The 27052-nt window shown below is 42.0% G+C and overlaps 1 protein-coding gene across 1 annotated transcript in view; it reads left to right on the plus strand.

The window, feature by feature from the left end:
* LOC115392820 (protocadherin-15-like) overlaps positions 1–27052 on the plus strand; it is a 178816-nt gene that overhangs the window by 105730 nt on the left and 46034 nt on the right. Inside the window, exons 21-26 of the mRNA XM_030097425.1 lie at positions 9053–9172; positions 9352–9537; positions 10318–10554; positions 13690–13806; positions 16292–16432; positions 18910–19022. Of these exons, the coding sequence (XP_029953285.1) occupies positions 9053–9172; positions 9352–9537; positions 10318–10554; positions 13690–13806; positions 16292–16432; positions 18910–19022 (914 nt within the window). The remainder of the gene's footprint in view (positions 1–9052; positions 9173–9351; positions 9538–10317; positions 10555–13689; positions 13807–16291; positions 16433–18909; positions 19023–27052) is intronic.

The following is a 27052-nucleotide window of genomic DNA, read 5'->3' on the forward strand; positions in this document are numbered from 1 at the left end:
CTTGGGCTGCTGATGCCGGTTATATACAATGGGGGGGGGGATGTGCTTGGGGGGCAGAGAGAAATGGGGGATCCTGTGGCGAGAGAGAAAGGGAGAAGACAGAGGAGAAGGACCATGGCTGCATTCTCAATCTGACTTTCATGAGCCTGAGACGTGTTTTCTATTTTACAAAGGAAAAACTGCATCAGAAAGTTTAAAACAAAAAAAGACCTGTTGAAGTTTCCAGTAGACTGGAATAAAGTTGTGTTAGTTTGGATTATATTATATTTACTTTCTGAGGGGAATTTCTACACACAAGTGAGTTTAATCCATGTTCCTCTTACAGTCAAAGTTCAGGCATTTGGTCTCATACCTTTATGAACTTTTTGAAAACGCTCCGTCCCAATGTAGACCACTAGTGGTCCAGCGTGAAAAGTACATTGTTTTTATCTGGAGCCTCATTAAGGCGTTTCTTTGTTGTTCTAAATTAATGAGCCTCTTTGAAAGCAGGTGAAGAAAGCAGCCGCAAAGCCGCCGCCGGAGAGCTCAGAGCTCTCTGGTTAAAGAGGACTTAAATAACAGGACCTGAATATTATCAAGGGTCAAGCTGTCGGCTCGAGTGTGACAGGGAGAGAGAGAGAGAATATCAGACCCAAACCGTACAGAAAATACAGATGCAAGGATGTCACAGGTAAGGGCTGAAGAGGGGGGCGGTGGCGGAGGAGGATTCAGACTGTGTTTGTGTGAGAGGGAGCGCTTATCTCCTCCGGACAGACATTTTGAGAATAATACAGTGTAGAACGCAGAGCGGCCGTCTATTCTTCAGATTGAGAGAAATCGGTGAAAAGTCTCCATTTTAAAACTTGTCTGGATTATTGGGGTCAGGGCTGCTCCTCACACAATCACGTCTGCCTTTATGTTACACAGCCGTGCAGAATATTTTGTTTTTTGTTTGGTTGCTGTGGGCCACGGCGGAGAAACAATGTGCGTCCGGCTGCGCAGAGTGGAGATGAATCTGAACGATCACGAACAAAAAAAAAAAAAAAAAATTGGCTTGTTCACCAGGCAGGCAATTTTCATTCCTCTGAGTGGCACTATCTTTAAGTGTCTGGTATACATCCGTGATATTATCTCTTACATAACGCTCTTATCATTTGTAGTGCTGAGTTTTTATTGATGATCAGGAGTGTGCTGTATTTATGTTTTATGATGGGATATTGAAGCAAAAACCTCTGACTTTCTTTCAAGCTCCTTTTTATTAGAATTAAAATACAGCTGTAGTGGTTGACAAGGCCAATAGAGGCTTCTGTCAGGAGGTCACAGAAGTCCCACTTGACTTTGGTGGTTATCTGTTAATATCTCAAAGACTTGAGACTCCAACCTTTTATTTGAAGTTCTTCTCAATCCTTTTTTCACGGTGTTGTTTAACACCTGAACTGTAAGGTTACAACTCAGAAGCCTTTCAGCCAAACAAGATGATGTTTCTTTTATTTTTTTTTTTCTTTACTTCTCTTTACTGCTCTAGCCTGACAGAAAGGATTGTGACCAGTTGAATGAAGTAAAGGCCAAACTGACGATCTGTTGTGTTTTGCTGCTAACGGTTCATGTGTCAACCAGATAAATGTAATATCTGATTATTAGGGGTGGGACGAGACACAAATTTCACGGGACGAGATGTCTCGCGAGATTGAGTCCACGAGATCGAGACGACACGAGAAAGGGGGGGGGGGGGGTTTGGTGCTGAGGTTGTGGGGGGGCAGCGCGGTACTCACATGCAGCGTCGGAGCATGGAGTGTCGGGTCGGAGTGCCCCTTGTACGGCCACGTTGCCCTCCGCTCTACACTGCGCCCGAGTCGGCCGCCTAGTTCCCCTATTCACGTTCAAACCGCGGCGCACAGACGACGCCATGACTGCATTTGCACTTCATGCCACTAGGTGCGCTGTTTGCATGTTCAACCTTATTTTACACAGACACCACAGAGGAAGAAGGGCGCCGCAGCCGCTGCAGGCTCTCTCTGCATGTTGTTAGAAACAGAGTGTGAGCCGGCAAGACGAGGTAAAATGTTCATTGATGCGATGCAACGTTTTTTCAATAAAAGAGAAGAACTGAACGATCGTTTCCGCACATTTTCTTTACGTCGTATCAATTAAACTGTATCACAAGTAGTTTGTGGACTCAAAAGACCAAGATTCCTTGCAGATAGAACATGCGCAGAACATTATTTCATGTCCTTTTCGACCGGATTTTTAAATATGAATATGACCACATTCAGGGTTTTGCACGTGTTTATAAGGCTGTGCGCCATGTAATGTATCATTCCGTCAATATTCCAGTTAATAAAGAGTTTTTGCCTTTATATAGACGTACTTAATCTCGCGGCATTCGATCTCGCGAGATCTCGCGGCATTGCGATCTCGCGAGATCTCGTGACACGAGATCTCGTCCCATCCCTACTGATTATCAATTCCTTAATGGACAAACAGAAAACAAATAGCATGTTAGCTTTCGATACTGTAATAAATGAAAATAACTCGAGATGCACTGATTCCACTTCATCAAGGACAGCAAGTAATAATAACCGTTGACTACTTGCAGTTGCGAATACTTCATTAATCCATGAATTAATATTCCAGATGTGAATGAAGGTTGTGTGTTACAGTGAACCACCTCCGCACAGCCTCTGCGTCAGCGCTACACACACCCCCAGTCTCTGCCTTTTGTCATTATCATTAATATTAAAGAATCTCCAAAACACAGACATTGCAAGTCCTCTCTGCAGAGCAGAGAAACACAGCACACGGACTGGTGAAATTATAAAATCAGGGTTTATTCACAATCCTAGAATCTTAGAAAAACAAGACTTTCAGGAAAGGAGGAACAGCAAGCAGTGCAGATAAGGAAAAGAAATGAAGACTCATCCAAAAGAGAAATACTCAGGAGGATGGCAGGGAACCGAACTGTAGGAGCGAACTGCCGAGGGGAGAACGCCAAGTCTCCGATCCGGCCTCGGTTTGTGGCTCCAGACTGGCTGATGCGGGGAGTGAAGCCAGGATGAGTCTTTCCCTGCTGCAGGTGAGTCCAATCAGCTGATTGCTGCGAGCTTCGCTTCGCACGCCACTGTCAGGCTCACGCCCACCCGCAGCTCCGCGGGGCCGGGAGTGCGGACCGTGACAACCCCGCGACCGCCAAATGAAAGTCGGCTCCTCACAGCTCCCCTCTGCGTTGTTCGGCTGCTCCACTTGCAGGTGCCTTCAGCTCCATTGATAACTTTCTGCGTACTATTGATGTGACCGGACTGTATGAAGCCAGCCCAGCGTGTCTCTGTGAGATGCTTCACATTGATTCATAAACAAACATCTCTAAAAGAGAAAGTTTTAGAAAAGTCAACTGTATTGATCCCTCTGCCTCAAGCGCAGCTTCTCTTCATACTAATAGTGCAGCGAATTGCTGCTCATTAGAGTGAAAGCCTGAAGAAATCAACTGTTATATGTAGCCGGACTATATCAGTTCATTATTGCTGTCCCGTTTATTACTTCCTGTGTTTCCAATTTCCTGACCTATATGTTGATTAATCACTCCTCTAAACCTAGAAAGCAGAAACCGCAAAACAACTTCCAACAGATAGATAGATAGTGTTGTAAACATTTTTTTGTCCACAGCTTTGATTCTGTGACAAATCTTTTCCAGACTTTGTTTTTCTTTTTAGGCAAAGTTCAGATTTCTTTGCCGTCACATTCCGTTATGCTTGATGACTTTCTCCACCAACACGTCCGACTCCATCCTTTCAGATTTTAGTTCTGTGCTGGTGGAAGCTGAGCGCTCCATCCGACCACAAGCGAGCAAACAAACATAAATTAGACTGTTCTCGACAGGTTGTTTCTCGGTGAAAAGAACCTAATGTATGCAACATGCTGATTCTAATACTCCTGTTTTTCACTTGATATCACTCATTTTGTCTTATTTGGTTGACCAACCACAAAAAAATTATATGATTACACAACTCACAGTTCATCATTCACAATTCATACTCAAGTCACAACTGTTTGGTTTTGTGAAAAACTAGTAATTTTCATCTGGTATACAGAATCCTGGTAATTCAGACCTGTAATAATGTAGGAGTGCTGCTTCTTGTGATAGCTCTTTCTTGAGTGTGAGTTACTTTTAAAAAGACCTCTGTTGTAATACCTGAGTATGTAGTTTTATTAGGGCGGCTGAAGAAATCCTCAGAGAGACAGATGAAAAAACATCCTGTAATTTAGTTTCACTTGTAAATCTTTCTCCTCCTACATCCAGGAATTTAATTAGAAGTTGAGCTGAGAAAAAGATGAGAAAAAAAAAAAAGACGACAGAAGCTGGAAGAGAAGAAAGATGAGCACCTGAACACGAAAGGTTGAGACTGATTGTAGAGATTCAGTGAATATTTCAGGCTTGGAGCTGTTTTCTTTTTCTTTTTTTTGTGTGTCAGAGTACATTGAAAAAGGCAAAACTAAGACATTAATTCTATTGTGTTCCTGGCTTTTAACTGTCTGGCAGTATAATTATGCCGAGAGAGCTCAGTGAGAGGCAGCGAGCAAGGGGGAGAGACGCGAGGGAGGGAGAACAGAAGACGGAGGATAAAAGCAGAGGGGAAGTTGAACACAGACACGTGTGTGTACAGCCATTCACTCCAGGAACTGAAGTCATCAGTGTTTGACATCAGGAAATAATCCCACTTCTGTCTCCCGGATTTAATCCTCTGTCTTAAAATCGGCGCCGCTAACGACTCCGCTCCTTCTGCTCGATGGGAAGTTTGAATGGAAACGTAACACTTCCCAGTCGTACGTCCAGAATGTGATTAGCTGGGAGGGGTGGTCCACAAATCCTCCCCTCTTAATTATTTTAAACGCTTATCCCTCCTGCGTGGTGTTTAAAGCGACACACAAGCAAGAATGAAATAATGCGTGCAATATACATGTGTATGCGTCTCTGTGTGTGTGTGTGTGTGGTATATATTATTAAAAGTGTGAGCGGAACAGAGTCGACGGCTCTCAGACATTGAGACATCACACCCACACTGCACGCTGTTTCCCTCACAGCAAGCTGTAAATGCTGGTCGAATGCAGAGTTTTCTGTTTTTCTTAAATAACATGTATTATTGTCAAACTACATATCTCTCAGCAATGAACGAAATGCTAGTTAGAGGCTTTGCTTTGCCTTGAAAAGCTACGCTGAGTCCCAGCAACGCGACGCCCACCAACATTTACTGTGTCCGCAAGTCATAATTACGTTTATTACATTCACTTTCAGCGAAATGCAACAATTTCCGAAGCGTTTTCTTCTAATGATTCCTGTGCTACTTTTCCATTCTCTTAAAGACCACCTTTTATTTTCATTTTAAATCTAATGTCTCACCCTGAGTGTCATCAAAAACACCCCCAGCTTTAATCGCCATCCACTCATGAGCAGAGAAAAGCACATTAGGCCCTCAGAATGTAAATGCGCCGCTACGTTTGTGATGTGACAGCTTCCAGACACAACGGATCAATTGATAAAGTCATCGCCGATGCTTTAATTGATTTGTGACTCGTGTATTAGGGCAGCTTTAGACGACTTTACACGTCTTCTCAGGTGAAAGATGATCAATGAGTCAGTCACTGATCACACTGATGCACACACAGCCGACAGCTAATCTCATGAAACACCACGATAATACAACTCTGTGCTTTTTATCTTGAGGGAAACACATGTAGCAAATTATATTCTATCATTGATCACTTGGTAAAAGTCGGATAATTTCTCACAGTAACAGTTTATTTCCTTTAAATTATTGCACAACACAATTCAGTCATTTTTGACATTGTATTGTGAAATTGGTGGAAACGGTGAAGCACTAATGTGGCTAATTGGGTAGCTTCAGGTCGTCCTCATATCATTTTAAAGTTACACCTATTACAGATTCTGACCTGGAAATGAAATTCCCTCCTGAGTTCAAGTCATAATTGGCTTTCATAATAGGCTGAGATCGTTGCGATAGCTCAGATTCCCCCATCTGGCTGCTTAATAAGTCAAACATGCCCGAAAACTAAACAAATACGGAAGCAGCATATGGGAAAGGAATTTTAATTCACTGAAATGAAACACACTTGAATGGGCACGGTGTCCCATCAGCATTTATGCATCGACACAGAAGTCAGGAAAGATCTTAACCTATTGTAACTACAAACTTTTTAAGTCTTCTTTTAGGCTTGATGCATGAGTGGGACATTAAAGTAATATTTTCTTTTATTTCAGGAGTAAACATCTGCTTTGCATTTGTTTTAAATTCATAAGAGCAGTAGTCACTCTTTCATAAATATCCTGGTTGAACATTGCACATTCTCTTTAACATCCAACCATCACGCATGGTTTCTTTCATCTGAAATGGTCTGTTTTCTCTTTCCCTCTGCTTCTCTCTCATTGTCCATGTATCATTTACTCTCTCTCTCTCTCTCTCTCTCTCTCTCTCTCTCTCTCTCTCTCTCTCTCTCTCTCTCTCTCTCTCTCTAAACAACCCAAGATAATCACTCAAAAGCTGGATGCTCCATTAAATCTATAACACAGTTTCACTCTCGGGTAGCAATGAATCACCAAACACAAATTACATCAAGAAGACTTCATTTCTCTCTCTTAGAGTCTATATAACACTGGCAAGACAGAGTCTAATTTCCACTAATTCTAATAGTCGCTGTGTGAGATATGATGAAACTTTAATGATCCAAAATTGGGAAACAGGACAAAAAAGAGTCACTGCAGTGGAAAGTAGTGGATTACAGCGAAGAGATGGAATATAAATAGGAATTAGGTAATGACGGTTAGATCAACATCTGACAGTGTTGGTTGGATAACGTTTTATAAAATCTTTATATTGTAAAATATACTGGAAAAAAAGAAATGCGCCAATATGACTATATGAGTGCAAGTATTTAAATTTGGGTTCTTGCGTCATGTGATAACTATTTAATAATCTAAATACACTAAATAGCAAAATTTCAATACTTGATTTTTTGACTGCATCATTGTTTTAATCAGGACTCTTGAAAGTTCTACTTTCTGAAACATGTCTTTATTCAAACTTTGCTTTTGTTTCTTTGAGTTCCTGTCTGTTGGTAACAAAAATGACGTGTTTATGTTGATCAATTTTCAGCTGTATTCTTTTCCATCTGTGTTTTCCATCCTCAGTGTCAAATACTGAATGCGCTCAAGTTGTTTTCCTCTGTTTGTCTCAACTATTTCGGCTGAACTTACTGCAGACAGATGAAATGAATAAAAATGTCTCATTAAAAATAGAATCCATACAGTTGTTGTTAGATTGATGCTAATTTTCTTTCTTTAGGACAGAATGAAATAATTAAAATCTCATTTAAAGACAATTGGAAATCATTCTTCCTGTTGTACGTATTTATTGACTGCCTTGATTTTATTCACCTTTCCTAAATTCAACAATAAAAACTAACTTTTCACACTAATTTATCATGTCAGACTGAGAAAGCTGATAACCCGTCAAACAACTGTAACTTAGATTAATAACTAGCATTGTTAACATGTTGATACACATTGAATTTGAGAGCATTTTTAATTTAAGCGAGCGCTGCGTCCCTGTTCGTCATGTCAAATTCCAGTCTCAGCCCCGAAAAGAGAAACGTCAGAGGGTGAGCGTGAGCTCAACTTCTTCATTTCTTCCCACAGTTCAAAGCTCAAATAAGTTCTCACACACACACACACACACACACACACACTTACACAGTATTCTCACTGTTATGAACAGTAAGGCAATTATTTCTAGCAATTGCTACACGTCTCGTGTTATATTTTTCTTTTGGGGGCTCGCACATAGTCAAGAAAGCAATGCAAGCAAAACAAAGACCTGCACATACACACACACAAACTGTGTTAATACGTCCTCTGTGGTGCGCTCTCCTGCTGCGGTCCCATCGACTCTAATGCAGTCAAAATGCTGATTGGACAGACCGAAGCGGAGCAACATCAGCTAACACTCCGGCACCTTTTCGCCGCCTTGTTTCATTAGTTAAAAGAGACGATGCGGTGAAAGATTCAGTTTGAGTGTAGAACAGATGCACTCTGCGAAAGCTTCGTGACAGACCAAAGAGCGGACGTTAAAATCACTGTCTCATTAACGCTGGGAAGTTCAAAAATGGAAAGCAAGTCAGTAAAAGTGCCACACAGAGAAAAGTGACTATCATTTCTTTGATGCTGAAGTTTGAAGTTTGGACATGAGCTAAAAAGTAATGAATAATGGCAACAAAGGGGAGAGAACTAATATGCATAGCGTTAAAAGGTGCGTATGAGGTTAAAAGGTGAGCGCTAATACAAAGTGTGGCTGCTCACCAATTTAACAAAAGCTCTTGTCGTGATAAATGTGAGGCAGGAAAAGCCACTGATAATCCTCCTCCCTCCTCGCCCGGACGCCAGCAGTGACTCCCTCGCTCGCTAACAGCTCTCTTTGTTGGAGAGGGAAAGCATTTATAAGAGGTTAAGATTCCACCACTCGTATATGTTCATAAAGGCTCTCGATGCTACTCGCGGTTAAAACGAGGACTCCGATCCAAAGCATCCTTCAAATCAGCCTTGGTTATACAAAGTTGTTGCATTTTTTTTCTTCTTTCAATTCAGTTTCTGTGAATGTCTCAATTCAAGATTTGAAGTCACAAGCTTTAAACTCCAGGTGCCATATGAGTGTTGCTTTATTGCTCTCGTCACTTATTAGTGAGGGAATAAAATCTATAAATATAATTAAATCAAAAATGAAATACTGACGGGGTTCCTGTGTACAGCGACGGCGCTCGGAGCCGCTGGAAAGCAGTGGAACAGGGAGCTTTCTGAAAGCTGCTTCGCTGTGGCCACAGTCATCTGTCCATACAAATGTCCGTATACTCGCCTTTGTGGTTTCATTACAGAAACGGCCGCCGGCGCCAGCAGCAGTCCTTGCACATGGCATCAGTGAAGCCATTTTTCAAGATCTGCAAATGTGCAGTCGTCTCATCTTGATGTCTGGATTTTTTTTTCTTCTTCTTCTTCTTCTTTCTGTCCGTTTAGGCTACAGATCCAGATCTCGGGGCTAGCGGGCAGGTCCATTATCGGCTTGTCAACCACCAGAAGCTGTTTTCCATCAATGCCACCGGAGCCATCAGGACGGCAGCGCCGCTGGACAGAGAGGTCAGTGGGAGCTCACGGATTCATTCCACGTAAATGTCAGCATTTTTCTGGATGCAATATGAAACAGATGTGAGGTGAAACCAGGCCAAGATGTCAGTATAATTCTTTTTTTTTATTATTTCTTTTTTTTTTTAAACGGTGGTGTTGATGTCTGCGCGCCAAACTTTGTCATCCCGAAGGTGAAAGGGCATTACTTCCTGATCGTTGAGGCGTGGGATGGCGCGGTGGACCCTCGCCGCTCCAGGTTAACGCTCTCCGTCACCGTTCTGGATGTAGATGACAACAGCCCCGTGTTCACCCAGCAAACCTACAACGTGAATCTCCCAGAAAACACCCCCAAGGGCTCCGTTATATTACAACTGAATGTAAGTATCGGGATGATACTTTGCTTTATTAATGCATGTTCTTTCGGTATTCCACCCTCCTCATTGACCACGTATGATTTGTGAGTATTTAATGGATTAATGGACGATGGATGGAGATGTACCTGCAGGTATCAGAGTGATTTTTTTAGCAAGATTTTACAGATTTTTGCTTCGTCAGTGCCGACACACACTCTTGAACTTGTTCTCTGCTTTAGCGATCTCATTAATCATGACATTTACCAAAGGCGCAAGTTGAAATAACCTTTATAGGAGCCTCAAATTACAAAACAGGGCAACCTAGGAGGGCTGATTTAAGTTAATAAAAGGCCCTCGGGTTCTACATTTGATCACTGAGGCCAGTGCATGATGAACCTGACAGTTGTACTTAGTCACTTTCATATATCTTCCTTTGAACTACCAAACTGGTTTCGTTTTACATGATGAGAACTCTCACAAAGTAGAAATTATAACTTGACAACACTGAGAGAGTTGTGGAGGAATGTGAACTTGGAGAAAAAAAAAATATGGATATTCCCTCAAGCCACACAAAAAAATAAAGTTAAAAGACAAAATAAGATATGGAGGCCCAGCTGGACTTTAAAGGTTACTACCACAGGTGCTTGAGACAGATCAGCCCAACACAGCCATCATGAAAATACTACATTCTGTTGGTAGCTTCAACTTATGCAGATTATTGTCCTTCGGGCGAATATTAAAAATGAATTTGTGATATTACCTTCTTAACAGTTTCTAACTCGGCGCTCTTCTCGTTCCCCGCAGGCGGTCGACGCCGACCTCAACTCCAACCTCACGTACCGAATCAGACGCGAAGGCTCGGACCAGGAGATCGCCGGGCTGTTCCACGTCGAGCCGCTCACGGGGGAGCTGTCAGTGAGCGAGGTTCTGGACTACGAAGCCCTGAGCGCCTCAGATCCCACGTACACGTTCACCGTGGAGGCCCTGGACTCCGGGGGCAGCATGCCTCCCGGACTGGCCTCTGTTACCGTCAGGATAATGGTGAGTGTGTGTGTGTGTGTGTGGGAGTGTGTTTAGAAGATCTCCGTCTGAGCCTCCGGGTAGCTGGGGTCATTCTGTCACTTCTCTTGTTAAGTGTTTTTCCACTTTCAAGCGAGATCACATCGACATTGTTGCACGGCAGGCAATGAAAAGAGGGTTATTTAAAGTTAACGTCTTTAGTTTAGCAGCGTGTCACAACAAGCTCAGAGAACAGTGTGAAAAACTTCAAACTGAGAGAGAAAAGGGCGAAGTTGACTATAAAACCGATAAATATTCAAATAAAATGTCTAAAGGAAGTTATATTTATAAAAGTCACTTTTGTGCAAAGCAGTTCCAGTCTATATACAGACCTCTGGACTATAAGGTGAAACTAATTTTCTGAAAGCAACAAAGGAAAAAAGAAGAGGAGAAAAGCATGCTGTACATAAGCTGAACTCATGTATGTTTTATTTTTTCATGCTCAGATGGATTTAGCCCATGATCTTTGCTTTTTAAGCAGCAGTTTCTCTGCTTTTCTTCAAACACTCGCAGTTTTCTTCTTCACTAAACTCTTCCTTCTGCCTGTTTTTGAATTTTTTGTTTAAAGTCAGATTTTTTTTTTTCTTTTCTTTTCGGTGACGTTCAGCTTGTGTAATCGCTCAAATATGAAAGTAGTCTGGGAAATACAGTAACTTGAAATCAGTAATGTCTAATTAGCAAGAAAACAGGTGTGTTTTTTTATGACCTTTGGAATAGTGAGGAAGTCAACAAAGCATGTGCAGAGTGAGAGTTTTAAAACCCTCGAATCTCCACCAATCTCGCCTTTTTCAGGAAAACTGTTAACTCCCACAATTCAAAAGGAGCAAAAGTTAGTTAATAAAGTAATAAAATATAGGCTCATACAAGTCCTGTGAAGGGTTAAGACATTTTCATGCAAATTAAAGTCTTTATTAAAGTCTTTCAAACCAGCATAGCTATTTATCGTTCTTCAAACTCACCTGGAGCTTCAGCTGTTGCGTGCATGGCGATCGTGCGTCGTGCATCAGCGAGCTCAGCTGATGAACAGAAAAGGAACATATTAGCAGTTTGCACCATTATGCCGATGCGGAAACCTCACTTACAACTTCTGCGAAGCACTTTGTCAGAGTGTTTTCTTTTCAACACGGGAGATTGTGAAATTACCAGCAGATCCGCAGCTGTTCTCCTGATTTATAAAGAGGTGCTGTGTTTGTCTGCAACAACAAATCTCAAGGCTCGCATGCAACCTTTCCACTCAATTGCCAGCAGCCTCACTCGGAATGGGCCTAGCAACCTTTGTGCCATCTGTATAGCCGCAAATTTTTAAACTCTCGCAGCCTACAATGGAGTACGGGGAATTATTTTGAATTTGTTTAAATACTGGATTCTCTCAAAGTGATATTACACGACCAGGAACGAGCATTTGTATAGAAGAAAAGGTTACACTCTGTCCTTAATACTTCGACCTTCTGGTTTATTTTCCCTTTCTTTTTTTTTTTAGTCCTGCTCAGAAAAGTGCTCGCTCTTTCTGTTCCTGTTGTATTTGCTCTGCTAAAACTCTGAATATATTAACTCTTAGAGATCTGGAGCTCTACAGATTCAGATATGCAGAAATGAGCAGCCAATTTGCCTCCTGTGTTTTTTTTTTTTTTTTTTTGCAGAGTCTTCGTTAACAGCTTCACATCTTTGTCTCCATTTGACAGCTGTGACTTTAAAAAGCCCATCACACAGGCGGCCTATGGGAATATTAAAACCACCGCCGTTCCGCGGCGTCCTTACTTTTATACTGCCTGATGTTTTCTGGTGCCGCTGATGCCTGCTGTGACAAAGAAAAAAATACAAAACAAAAAAAAAAAAAATCTTACAGCTTCTTTGACCGCTGCTGCTTTATTCTGCTCCAGAGATAAATTAAGATGGTTCTAAATGGGGTCAACACAGAAGGAAAACTCTCACAGATTTATCGCCCACTATGAGCATCACGGCTGTGGACTTCAGGGTTATTTCACCAGCGTTGTGAGTTGTTTGTGCGTTCAGTAATATTCTCCCCATCGAAAGCCATTCTCCCCTCAAATCACTTAATTTGAAAAGATGTGACAGACTGACAGCATGAACCAACACGGCTGTGTCCTAGGGCTGCACGATATTGGAAAAAACTGACATTGCGATTTTTTGGGGGCTTGCGATATATTGCGATATATATTGCGATATTAAAAATAGAAGAATTTTCATCAGATGACCTGAATAGCTCTATTTGGGGAGATGGCCACTTGAGAGAAATACGTGGTGCTTCATACCGCTTGTCGAGCATGCGGATCATTTTTTAAAATCCCTCTTTAACGATCCACGGTGTTCAATGGCACCATGTCTTTTGCTAGGTAAAAAGTTATTGCATCCGTGATTTGTCGATGCTGTTTGGAGTTCCTATCATACGGTGTTATGCCGGCAAAGGCTTCTGTAATTGTTTTTTGAGAAGATGAAGTTTCACCTGGGGTCTTTGGTTTTGCACTGGAAATACAGGAGCTTGTGATGGCGTTTCAAATAGTCCAACAGGTTTGACGTATTACCTCGTGTTGAGGCAACCACGACGAGGCACTGTCGGCAGAGGACGTTGTTTTGCTCCGTATCGTCTTTTTTTTATAGCCGAAATATATCCAAATTTCACATGTTGGCCTTCTCTTGGGGACTAAATCCTCTGTCGCTTCCTCCTGCATGTCGCCTGTGTTCAGAGTGTAGCCCGAACCCCCCCTCTCTCTCTGCTGTGGAGGAGGGAGGGAGGCGGTGAGTGCTGAGCAGGAGGGAGGGAGAGAGTGGCTGTGCAGAGCATGGAGCAGCTTGCTGCTTTTATGAAGCAAAACCAAAGTTAAAAGTAATAATAATAATAATAAAATATTGCACATCCTGCGATGTGACTATTGCACATGCGCACATTGCGATGGCAATGTTCAAACGATATATTGTGCAGGCCTACTGTGTCCCTTTATAGCGTCTAAATGTGACTTTGTGCTCAGATTCAGCCACTTTTTAGGAGATTCAGAAGAAAAAAAAAAACAAACAAACTACTTGGTGTGCTGTTCACACTGCTGCTCTGTGTGTGTGTGTGTGTGTGTGTGTGTGTGTGTGTGCTAAATGTCTCTCCAGGACATGAATGACTATTCTCCAGTATTCAGCCAGTCAGTGTACCGAGGCATGGTCGCGCCGAACGCCGTCAAGGGAACCATCGTAACCACGGTGACGGCCAACGACTCCGACCCCGCGGTGAGCATTTCCAGCTGCCACTGTTCAATCACACTGCTTTTCGCTGCCTGTTCCTCAAACTGCGAGTTAGAGCGATGCAGGAGAACGATGCCCGGCTCCAGCCGCTGTGTGTTTCCAGTGTGTTTGCACTCACTTCTCCCTTCTACCCGACCACAGCGCTTATTGATGCCCGAACTTTGGCTTGAGATGTTCAGCATCTCCGTAATGCTGCTCTGATTTATTCTGCTTCCTGTGATCGGCCGCGCTCGGCTTCCGTCGCTGGGCTCGTTGTGAGTCATTACACTGTCTGATGCAGTTAACCCGAGGTTTAAAAGGTGGTAACATGCATACTGAGGGCTGCGTGCAGAGTGTGTGTGTGTGTGTGTGTGAGAGAGAGAATATCTTCTCAGGATTTGCTGAGTCACTCAGCCTTTTGTTTAGATGCACATTTAAAATGCAGTAGCTGTGTGGGAAATGGCTCTCATTTTTATTGGAAACAGAAAACAACCAACCAGTAAATTTGCAATTTCACTCACCAGATAAATATTTATGAAAAGTGCTAGAAACTCAGAAGTATCTTTATTTTTGCAATATTGCTGAAGAAGCTACGAGCTTTTTTTTTTTTTTTTTTCCTCCGCCATCTGAATGCGAGATCTCCTACTCGGGCCGTGTCGCCTTTAAGCCTCTTTAAAAGCCCCCTGTTCCTGTGAATAATGTGCTTACTGTCTTCTGACACCAGCGCCACAGATTCAGACCTCAGATTTAGGCTTCAAAGTAGTTTCTCTTGGGTCAAAAAAACCGCATTATACCGTCAAAATGTTATGCTGTAAACGCACCCCCGCGGCCTGAACAAGACACTAAACAGCATCTTAAAAGCATCTGGATGTATGAATACATACATATATCTGGGTATGGATGCCTTGTACAAACCCTTTCATGAATTCTGCACAGTCGGAATTTGCTGACTCATGAGGAGATGGCGACAGAAGCCTTCAGTCACTTCAAAGGACACCAATGACCTTATAATTAAAAGTGTAGAAATTTAAGGTATTTTTTTTTCTCCATATTCTTTAAAAAATCATGACCCTGATTTTTTTCTCACCCAATGGAACAGGACTATTAATGGGAAAATTACCTTGGTCACCGAAGATAAAGCAACCAGGATGTTAAAAAGAAGGGAAAAAAGAAGCATCACAGTCCATCCATCATCTCTAAAGCTTTATCAAAACTCAGGGTGACGAGGGGTTGGAGTCGGTCCAGGTTGCCGATGGGTGAAGGCAGGACACACCATCACAGGCCTACGAGCAATTTTCAGAGCTGATCTACTGCCAGGACGCATGGTGTGTGACTGATGCGCGAAATAACACACACAATCGCTTTTGCCTTCATGAATATGGAGCATCAGGGGTGTGCTGCGGTTGCACAAAACGCCTGGAGGACTTAATGATTAATGTGGAAAGCGCAGTGTGATTTACACTGTAAAGCGCAGTGTGATTTACACTGTAAAGCAGTGCGATTGTGTAAGAAACAAGATCAAAATATTTGCCAATAGTCGATTTATGAAATGGTGTGAAATTTCCATTTCTAATGTAATAAAGCTAATGATAATAAAATTATGTCAGGATGACTCTCAGAAGAACATTTTAGACAATATCTCCTTTTGTGTCTTCCTGAATTGTTGACAAATGTCGTATTAATAAAGTTTGACTAATTTTTATTCACTTTATTTAATTAGGTGTTTCACAGGAAGGGGCATTGGTGTCCAGTCCTACCAGCTCATTAAAAAAAAGGGTAAAATTGACTTTCTCCAGAATCACATTTATTAGTTGTGTAATAATGGAGAGGAAACTCCATGATTCCCACCTTTTATCAGACAGTCAGCACACAATTACCAGCTGCCACTGACTGAAGCTCTCCCGAGTCTCCGAACGGCTCCTCGGCGCGAGGTCTGAATGTAGAAGTGTAATTTCTTCAAAGAAATGCAAGTGAAGCTTCCCTCCGCAGAGCTCCGTGCAGGTCAGAGCTTCCCTCTCTCTCTCTCTCTCCTGGTATGAAGACTCATTAAATCACACCAAAGAATCACAAAGCTCTGAAAATATGGCCCAAAAAAAGCGAGAGAAGGTCGTGCAATGTTATGCACTTTTTCACATTTTCAGTCATGTTAGGTAAACTAACTGATGGTTACTCATTACCAGTGGCACTCATTCAAGTGTAGAAGAAGTTGGAGCCTGTTTTCACCAAAGTGAGGATGTTTGTGTTTAACTCCTTGGTAAGTATTTGGACAGAGAGACATGGATTTAATTGACATTTGGTTCCAGATTAATTGCTTGAGATATTAAATACTGAGAGAGTCATTATGTGGTCATTACTGCGCTGTGTTTTCATTTCAGGCTGCTGAGCACAAAATCCATAAGAGTGGCACTTTTCCAGAAAGACACAGTTTATTCTGTGGAAACCGCAAATATCTACCGTCTGGAAGAAAATATATCATCGCTGTCTTTTGCAGGGCACCCCTGCAGGTCTGGTGCGGTATAGATTGGAGCAGGACGCGTATCCATACTCTGCCAGTATATTCGACGTGGAGGAAGAGTCGGGACACGTGGTCACCAGAGTGAACCTCAACGAAGAGCCGAACCTCAAGTTTAGAGTAAGTATGCGACGAATTCTAATCTCCCGATCACCGCGTGGACCAGACTGTCCCTGATCAGGACTGTGAAACAGATCGGCACAGATGGCTCCAGGATGGTGACCCTGTGGCCGGACCGCAGTCGACATCAGCGCTTTTGAGTAAAACATTTCTCGAAAGCGAAGAAATTGGACTTTGTAAAATTGGTTTTTAATGTACAGCGTGTAACATTTCCAACAAATCCCTCCACAAACAGTCAAGTTGGAGGAGAAACAGGAGAACCTGCGATGATCAAAAAGAAAGAGAAACTTTCTCTGCGGTGCTTTGTGGAATCACGATGCGGTGCAGTTCAGCTACATGAAGCAACTTAATCACTGGTTTGAGGTAATTATACACATCTGAAAAACAGAGTTTTTGGGTACAATATTTCTCTAAAGAATCAATTCAAAATTGAAACTCTGCACTTTTAGGTCATGTTTGTTGGTGAAATATTTCACAGAAAATTGCGCTTGAAATTATTTGTTAACTGCTCCTTTCAGTATAATTTTGCTCTTTGGAGGATAACTTTAGGCTGGAAAATGAACAGGCTGTCATGTTGAATCATCAGCTACATTAGCAGTTTTTTTTTTTGTGCACAAACAATAGGACACACAATAGATGTGTTTATTTTTGTTCACTGGATTAGTTCAAGCCTTAGATATAGCTTAATTGCAACACATTTTATTGATGGAAAAACCACTCACGCTGTCTTATGCTGTTTACCGAGGAGTTAATTGAAAAAAAAAACTATTGCTGTGTTTTTGACTAAGGGGGTCGTCCAAGTTTCCTTTTAATAATCGAGTACTGATTTCTAAGAAGTACTTGTACTTTGTGAACTGTTGTTTGAAATTGTTTATATTCATATTGCAGTGTCCTGAGAATCGACTTGCACCATGCTCTACCTCCTTTGCTGAATTTTGCACGCAGCGATGGATTCATTAAAACATTCAATCTTGGATTTAATGCGCAGGAAGAACATGCAATCTCACTGCATGGATGCTCCGAGCTGTATTAAACCTGGGTCTTGTTGCTTTAAGATGAAATGTCAGCTTCTGAAACACCACCGTCATTAATGAACCCCTGATACGCCGTATTGATTCACTCATTAAGGAGTATAATTCTGATAAACTGCCTGGGAGGGGAAAATGTCATCTTTGAATTAATTTATACTTAATGGTGTCAAATTATGAAACAATTTACTGAAAATTCTACTTAAATGCTTTTACTCTGAAGCCTTCTTACCATTTTTGTGACGTTACTCCCCTTTGAACCAGATAAGCACCAACAGTGTAGAAATGTGCAGGAATCACTGGTTTACATCTCAGTAAAGGATTCACCACATCAGGTAAAACCATTTGGAATTAAGTCCTCCCTTGCAGTATGCAGAATCAGTTAATGTAATTCCTAATCAATCTCATTGATTTCTCCAAACTGTACATTGGCGCTGAGACTGTTGTTCAATAGAGACATCATTACTACAGAAGACTTATTGACACTTCTGTGGTGGATGAAGGCTTTGGACAACATTACACGAGCTGAGTTATTAAATACTTCATTTTAGTGATATTTATATATATATAAAAGCCTTTTGTAGAATTAAAGAAAAAAGAACTAACAGATATATGAAGTGTACCGCAGTAGCTTATTAGTTTCTAAACTTGTTGTTTCCCGAATGAATTCTTCAGTGGAGCTTTGAGCCATGCTAATTTCATCTTTTCATTGGGTTTTAATTAACACAACAAGGATTCAGCAACCTCTGAAGATGCCTCTCAGGGGATTAATTCTACCTCGTTTACTCCCAATAAGGCGAACAGGCTGAACGGATCCAACAGTATGGAGATTTGTTTGTTTGTTTGTTTGTTTGTCTGTGTTTGAGACAAACAACATCTACGGTATTAGTTTGACAGAAACATTGAAACTGAGTGACAATTTATTCTCTTACTAACGAATCTTTGGGTATCTCAGTGCTCATTTGGCATTTTCCAGATTGGAGTTTAAATACAATGACCAAGTTTAGCGATTTCAAAATATGGTTGAAGTTTAAGGGCCGAGTGGAATCGCAAACAATTTCCCCACTAAATACGAAGGAGCAGGCACAATAACTCACTATTGACAGTTGGCCCTCATTAGGATTCCTTTGGGTCTGGTTAACAGTTGTTACCCTCCGATTAAATGAACGAGAAAGACTAAATAGGAAAAATTAAGCACACCGGTGGGATACAGACTCGTTTCATTCTCCATTTTCCATGCAAATGCTGCGCTTTTTGATTGTAGGCCAAAAGAAGACGTTTAGTTTCGCATATTTTAAGTCTGTTGTGCATAGGCAGCATTATTTGGTTCAAATGCATGAATGAAAGCAGTTCTAGCACTTGCAGCGAGGAAACTTGCCAGCGATATCAACACCCTGACTCTGTCCGTGTGTGTATGTGTGTGTGTGTGTGTGTGTTTGTGTTTGACAGCTGGTGGTGGTGGCGTATGATGACGGCTTGCCTGTGAAGGAGAATACAACTCTGGTGGAAATCACAGTCCTTCAGCCCTCTGTTATTCCCGTGTTCACTCAAGAAGAGTACAGGTATGCAAAAAAAACAACAACAAAAAAACCACACACACACACACACACACACACACACACACACACACACACTGGATTCTCGCTGTCTAAAAGTGGCAAATACCATGTAGGAGTTGCAACGGCAGTCGTCATGTGAAAAGTGACGTTCATCACAAATTAATTTGCCAAAAAGGAAAAGAAACAGTTTCAGTTCGATGGGATCCTGTGTCTCCTCACAACCAGGCCAGCGGATTGTCTTTTCAGCTGGCAGATTAATAGATAACAGTAATATAGATATAATTAAACTATGGAGAAGATGATTTATTTTTGCAGAAAGCTGAATTAAATATGAACTTTTTTTCCCTAATTAAACGCAAAAGCCATTTATTAACGTTCGGCCACTCGGCAGTATACAATATAAGAAGTATGGCATTCAGACTAACACTGCTGAGAATTTAATAACTTTTTTTTGGGGGGGGGCGTAACTGTTTCATCTGCTCAGATGCTCTGACACATAATTACACAGAAGGTGCTAAAGCCCGAGCAGCATGACTGATGTTTGCTCCTATAATTCACTTTTGATTACCTCTCAAATGAGGTGCTTTAGTGTTCAGAGATCCCTGAGCATAATAATGATTAAAAAAATGATGATTTATTTGAAATTGTTGAGTTTTCTCTGTAAAACTGTCTACATATGACTATGGTGTGCTTGAGGCTTTATATAAATAAAGTTGAGTTGAAGTGAATTTCTAGACTTTGGTGACAATAGTTAGTGTGAGGAGCAGATTCAAGGTTTAGCACCTCGTCCTGTCGCGGATTTTCAGTTGAGAGATGCTGGAAAACATCTTTATTGCTGCAGAGAAGGACGTTCATTCTGTTTCCTCAAAGAGTTTCGGTCACACAGTACAGGCTTTTATCATGCGTGCATGCGCGCACGCTGCAATCGCTGTTGGAAAATGACTGGTGCTGTGGGAATAACACCACAAAGAAATGTTTGATATGATATTCTTTTGGTACGTAAACCATTCAGGTTAGCTGGGTGACGACATGCTCAATGATGTGTGTGTAAGGCTCTGGTGGCGCGTATGAAGAGTTGTGCACGCGCCGTGTCGTCTGTACTGTGATTTATTTGTCTGTATCTGGAATTCTGCGTGCAGATTTATACGTGCGTGTCAGAGTTTGTGCATGTGCAATTTCACTTTCTACATAGATGAAATGTTTTCGTCTGCAGAACAAAATTTATGTGCGTCTAATTCGATTTGTGCACGAATGTGTAATGTGTTTGGCGTGTGCGATTTATGCATATCTGCAAGGACCGACGCATCTCTCCGTCTTTGTCTGTAATCTGGGATTTCTTTGCCCTCCGACCAGACTGGCTGTTTGTCTCCTTACTGCACTGATCCCAGGTAGCAATATAGCTCTCATGTCTGGTATCACGTTGTGCCTGTGCGGTAACAGCATTTCAGAAAAACCGTGCTTTCCTCTGTTTCCACGGAGACAGAGTCGGAGCTGTTTTCAGAACGTTGCGTTTTCCCCCCGTTTTCACAGAGACAGAGCGGGAGATCAGCCCAGCATTGCATAAATGAACCCAAAACGCAACAGAGGTTTTCCATTTTCACCTGAAAATGTTGCCCTACTTTGTTCTTTATATTTAGAAAAACCATTGTTGCTGAACCAGAGTCAAATCTATGAGGTTATTTGGCCGCATTTAACTTTCTCTCTATAACTTCCTGCCTTCTCAGAATTTTGTCTTTAATCATAATCCAGCTCCTTCTTCAGGACTTAATTTTTCACCAAAACCCTCTTTAAAACAGTCAGTCACAGAGTTTATTTCCCCTATAAACAGCTGTTTTAACAGGGGTGTTTAGTTTTGAAATAAGACTTGGTTTGTTGGCAACATGCTCACAGTTATTTGATCGAATGTTTCAACAAGAGGGTCATGGACAGTCCGCCCATGCCTGCTGTAGAGCTGTTTGACACTGTGGATAACTAAAATAAAAGAAAAACATATTTTCGGCTCTAGGTCGGCCTTGTCAAGTATCTCTTGCTTTTTTGTTTTGTCTCTATAATTTGATTGTCCTTTCAGTGTCTTTATTGTTGAGTACCAGGCTCTTCTCTGTCTGGTTTTTATCGCTTGTCATTATACAGCAGAACCCCAAGACTTGGTCTTCTCCTGTTTGTTCTTTTTCATGTCCTTTTACCAGAGAGGAATGAAAATTCAGCGAAAAGATTCTTTTGAGCTCAATAATTTCTCTCATGTTTAAATTTCTTTTGGCAGGGCTCAAAAGATAGAGGACTTCTGTGTCTTTCTGTAGTATTCCATTGATTAGTTACTTTAGCTTTCATTCTCTTTTTATCTCCTGTGTCGGACCCTCATCAAACAGCCCAAAGTTGTGTGTGCAGATCTGGAGACGCGCAGGCGTTTAGTCAGATTGAAGCCACTGTCATGTAATTGCTGTCGGCATCAAAACACTTTTCAGTAGCAACTCACTTCTCAAGTATTTTGTTTAACCAGTTTCTCCACATTTATGATACAGTCACTTAAAACTCGCTGGCTGTCTTTATTGAAACACCTGGGCTCCGCTGGTGCTAATCTAATGAGCACGTCTGGCGGGACGGTAATTGCGGCTTCGGTGTGGATGCAGACGTATTTTCCCACCAAATTTCAAGACGTCAAGGTTTGTCTTTCGCGCGGAGCCGAGCAAAGCCCCTCTCTATTTTTAGGAAAGGGTTGGAGGCAAGAGAGAGAGAGATGTCAGCCAGCCATATAATACTGCATTTATGAATATGTAACATGGCTTCCAGCTAAAAGAGAGCGCGCATGTATCCGTCTGTGTTTGTGTGCACTTTCAGACTGCACGTATTTGATTCTTTTTGTACTTGTTAATCAGCGCGCAGTTCACATTAACGCCGGGATGTTAACAATATGTTTATGCTTGTGCACGGTGAACGTCCCTTTTTGTGAGCGTTCTCTTGTTGTGCGAGTATATTTTCCATATTCCATCGGTCTTATATTTTTATGATTTTCGTCCTTGTACTTTAATGCGCGCGTGCATAAAAGCGGCCGTGTGTTTTTGTTCCTCTAAATCCATGTTGCATTCACGCAGAGTACAGGGTGCCGGCTTTGAATTAATGATCTGAGCTTTATTGAATAAAAGCTCGCCATTGTGCCCGTGTGCTTTAAGAGCTTACTGGTGTAGCTTAATGATTCTGCATGGTTTGAACAGGCAGACTTCTAGCTACGGGCCAGACTGAATTCATTAGATTGATTCCTCTCATGAAAGTGGATTTGTTAAAAACAAAAAACAAAAAAAAGAAAACATCTATTTCAAAAGTGTAAAACTGTTCACACTGTTTTCATCATAACAGTTTTCAGTTTCGATTCGTGGGTTTGGTGTTTATGCCCGCTGTATCTCGCCGGTTCCTCGACGGTTCGGTAGCGGGAGTCTGCTGAACGGCTCCCCGCTCGCTCTCCGACTGTGTTTAACAAAAATATACCAGGCCAAATAAAAGCATATCGCTCTGACTAATCAATGCTCTGCAAAATGAAATCACCTTTCATCAACAGATCGTTTCAGGCTCCCTTTGGGGGGGCGAGAGAAAAACTATTTTGTCTTCCCTAATTTACTTTAATAAGAACATATCGACTTGGAGGGAAATGACTTTTGGATGTCGACTTTTTAAATGCGATGATTTATTGCCACCGCGACATGTCGGAGTCACACAGACGGGATCCGACCCTCATTGTGTTGCCAGCTCCTCAGCGGGAGTGCATTCCTGTGTAGGAGTGTGTTTCTTCTGTTTTCCCCTGTTAGCTTGAAGCGATGTCAGAGTCGCTACATTGTCCTGTTGTGTTCTGATATCGTCCTACAACAGGAGCTGATTGAAGAACCAAGGCCTGCGCTTGTAAACCTACGCTATGAATAATGTTTTTTTTTTTCTTTATTTGCTCCCAAGTTTGACACCACTGAGGTTTTAGCTGAAAGAATAAGGGCAGGATTGTCAGAGACAACATAAAAATACATCTAAACAACATATTAGCATAATAAAAATCACAAATGTGTGAAGTTGGGGAAACCTTTAGCGGATGAATTATTGTGTGTTGCTTGTTAGTTTGATTTCTCTTTCAGGGGTTGTAGTAGTTCCTGGAAGATGACCGAGCTTCAGGGTCTGCAAATTGTATCTGATTGACTTCATTTGATGTTTTGGCTCAGTTTTGCAGCAAATTTCCTTCCAAATGAAAAAGCTGTGAGAGTAGAGATAGTTTCCATTCACAGTGAGTGAGGCCTCCCGTCTTCATCCCTGGGCATATACATGAGAAACCGTACAATTTCCTGGACTTATCAATGATTGATGATGGCTGGCAGCCAGCCCTTTGACCTCCTAAAGACAGTTTTAGTCGAAATCCAATGAGCCACGGCACAACAGAGCCAAAACAAAACAGTGTTTTGTCCGAGGGCGACGCAGGAGAGCCTGAGCGCTTTTCAAACTCCTCGTGCAAGTTTTCACTGGCCACAGACACAGAACATGTAGAGCAGTTTGTATTAAATTTTGATATTAGTATTTAATAATGCAGTAAGTTATATATCTCTCACACATTTTATGCACTCAGGGGAGTGTTGATATTTTAGAGTTCGACCATGTTTCTCATTTTTTTTTTTTTCGAATATTTTCCTGGATGAGGCACCCCTTGTTGTGCCGTGGTTATAATGAAAAATATTTCACCGCGCAGCTGCAGTCATGCACAGATACATCCAGATGCACACGCACACACACACACACACACACACTGAACACCAGTGAGGCATGGCTCTGGCGCCGCTCGCTATTTGTGAGATTTTCGCTCGGAGAGTTCTTTGTCAAGTAAAACAGTTTAACAAGCTGAGGAGGAAGTTTGCGAAATTATCGCGGCATCTGCGCGTGCGAGGTTGTCCCCCTCGCTCCCTCCATTGTAGTGCCGCGCTCGCTGCACCTGCAGAATTAGTATGCCGCCGGTGTCACACACGCATGAATAGTTATCAGAGCCCAGTGGCAATTATCAGCATGAGGTTAAGTGAACAGAAAGAAAATATTGCCTTTCGGAAGATTGCTGAAACCCCACCCACCACTTCCTTTACTTCCCTATGCGTGCGCAGGCAGACGTGCACGTGCAGGCGCGGCCGTGCGCAAACAACTGCGTATCTGTGAACGCAGGCCCGGTTCACCCCATGCTGTCAAAACGCCTCGTAGCGTGTTACTTTGGTAATGAATCTAATTAGGAGGTGGTGAGAGAGTTCAGAATCGAAATCACTCCTGAACATCAAAGCTCTGTTTGGAACGGAGAAGTTGAATCGTTGCAACGCGTTGCTTTGTCTTACATCACGACGGAGATGGAGATAACGCGCTATACTGTACCATGACGGGGGATTTGGATGAATCAAGCCGTACAGTGTGAGTTCAGTTGAAGAATCGCAGGAGGTCGCTGTGTTTATCGCGATCAGCCAGCTGGATAATTACAAACCCAGAGGTGTCACTTTTTTTTTTTTCTTTCTTTCCAAAGACATTGATCCCATTTATCTGACAGCAAGGTAAATGAAACAACAAGAGCTTTAATCTCAAATCACCTTTGTAAGTGACTATAAAGTTATATAGTACATACATGTATTACCTTCTTGTTAATTCATCAAGAGTTACAGAATTGTGGTTGTGCAACTAAATGCTTTAATCTTGTCCTGGGAACAGACACAATGGCTCCGTCTGACTCTGACTGCCTCACATAATGCGCACAGCTGCGAAAAACACAGAGCCAGGCTTTTTTGGACTTTGCCTTGCAGAGCTGACCGTCCACACCGGGTTTTCTGATAACAAAAATGATTTCAAATGTATTGGCGTGGCACCTGTCACACTAATTACTGCACTTAAAGGTAATTTACACCGTGCTGAAAAGTTGATGGTTTGTGATAATGGCCTGATACTAATGGAAACAGCTCTGACTACAACATCCACATGCTGGGCTTAAATATTCAATCCTCTTTTCATCTTTGGCTGATATATCAAACATCATCATGTTCAAGCTTGCTAAATTCTCCCGCCGACTGTTACTTTAGCAGATTTAAATTATTGTCATCTACCTCAATGTGCAACACGGATTTCATGAATTTGGGTCCGACAGTAAATTTGAATAGACAGTGACGCTCTCCAGTGAATCAGAAGTGAGTATGGCTACAGTTCATTATGTAAGAGCTTCAACATGTAGGTGTGACACCAGTGCCTTCGGGAATTATATAAACGAAGCTAGAGCAGAATGCAGTTGTTCTCCCATTTATGATCCATGGAAAAATTGTGGCAATATATACAAACTGTTGTTTTGGTGCAGTACTGGAGGCTGTAGCTCAGAGCAGTGGTCATACTGAGCAGCGTAGTGAGAGTGCAGTTTTTAAATTCCTGATATTGTCAAAAAAAACAAAACCTGTGTCAGTCAGAAGACCCATTGGTACTGACCAGGTCAATAAGCTTGTTTTTCTAATTAACACAACAAATCATTAACAAGTCAACAATAATAGGTGAACGTTCTGAAAACCTCAATATATGATATTTTGTCTTTTTGGGGAATTCCCTCACTCTGAAAGCCTCAATCAATTGTGTGTGTACTGTTTTCTGTTTTCTGAAAAATTGACTGTGCAGTTGCTGTTAGACCGGTCTACCTGCTGTTCTAACATATGCACATCCATTTAGAGGCATCGATATAGACTGTTATGGATTATTATGAGATAAAATATGCTTAAGAGTGTTGAAAAACAGTTTAATTGGTGTCTGTTGGGATGAGAGTAAGGGCCCGAGCTTACACTTGCTGCAGATTCTGAAATAGTTCTCTTTTTTCCTGGAATACAACCACTTTGACTTTCACCAAATGTGTTTGTGCGCATGGCTGCATCGGTGAGCAGTGTGTGTATCCCCGGCTAATGGAGGGGTGTTGTGTTTCCACTGGTGAGTATACAGTAGCATGCAGAACAGGTGGCACACAACTCACACGCACTTGTGATGATAAATGGACTTCGCTAACACAACCCGCGTCGACCAGCTGAGCCACAGCTGCCCGGAATACGCTCACAGCTTTCTGACATATTCACTCTTTCAGAAAAAACATTCACTTATGTACGCCATTGGAACAAGGCTAAAAACCCTTACTAACATCACACAGCTACTGTACGTAGTTGGTTGATTTACTAGAAGCTTTGACCGTGACGAGCACTGCCATCTTCACAAGACATCTGGTTCAAGGTACACCGCTGAAAATAAGCCTCCAAACAACAACAGCTGAGCCAATTATCACCTCCAATCACAAATAGCTCCAGATGTGGAACATAAAAGCAGATTGCATGCTATTCTCTTCGCAGAAATTCCTCCTCGTGTTTTGAGCGTTCTCGCACACATTTGCCTGATATTCCATATGGATGAAGGCAAACACTCTAAATCAGGCGTGAGTGTTGTTTTGCGTGTCAGTTGGACTCAATCCTCAGTGCGCCTCATTAGTAGATCAGCTTCCACATGTGTGTATGCACATGTTTTTATATGCCTGACCCATTATTGGATCAAGCCCTTGGTGCCCTGAAGATGGACACTCTTTTATTTTATTCGTCATTTTTGAGATTTCCCATTCAATTAGTGGTGATATATCCTTTATTTGAGTCCATGCTGAGCTTTGGTGTCATTCTGGTCAAGGATCTCCAGTTTCCTCCCACATTCCTAAAACATAGAGACTTTATATTTCCCTGTAGGTGTGAGTGTGAGTTTGTGGTTTGCTCTTTGTTGGACTGCCTCCATGTCCAGGGTCGCCCTGCGAGATGGAGGCAAAGATGAGAGGAGATGAAGCACGTTTGAGGACCATAGCGAACAATTATACTCCTGGAGGATGAGCTGATGGTCGATAAGAGGGAGAGAAGCTTCCAAATGAAAAACAAAGAAAGCTAAAGGCCACCCTCCATGAGGATAATGAGGTGTCTGAAACGAGGACCTGCTGTTTTTACCCCGAGAGGGCAGGAGTGGTAGGCAGATAAGCTCATTTCAGCAGT

Source organism: Salarias fasciatus, chromosome 8, assembly GCF_902148845.1.
Source record: "Salarias fasciatus chromosome 8, fSalaFa1.1, whole genome shotgun sequence".
NCBI classification, from domain to species: Eukaryota; Metazoa; Chordata; class Actinopteri; order Blenniiformes; family Blenniidae; genus Salarias; species Salarias fasciatus.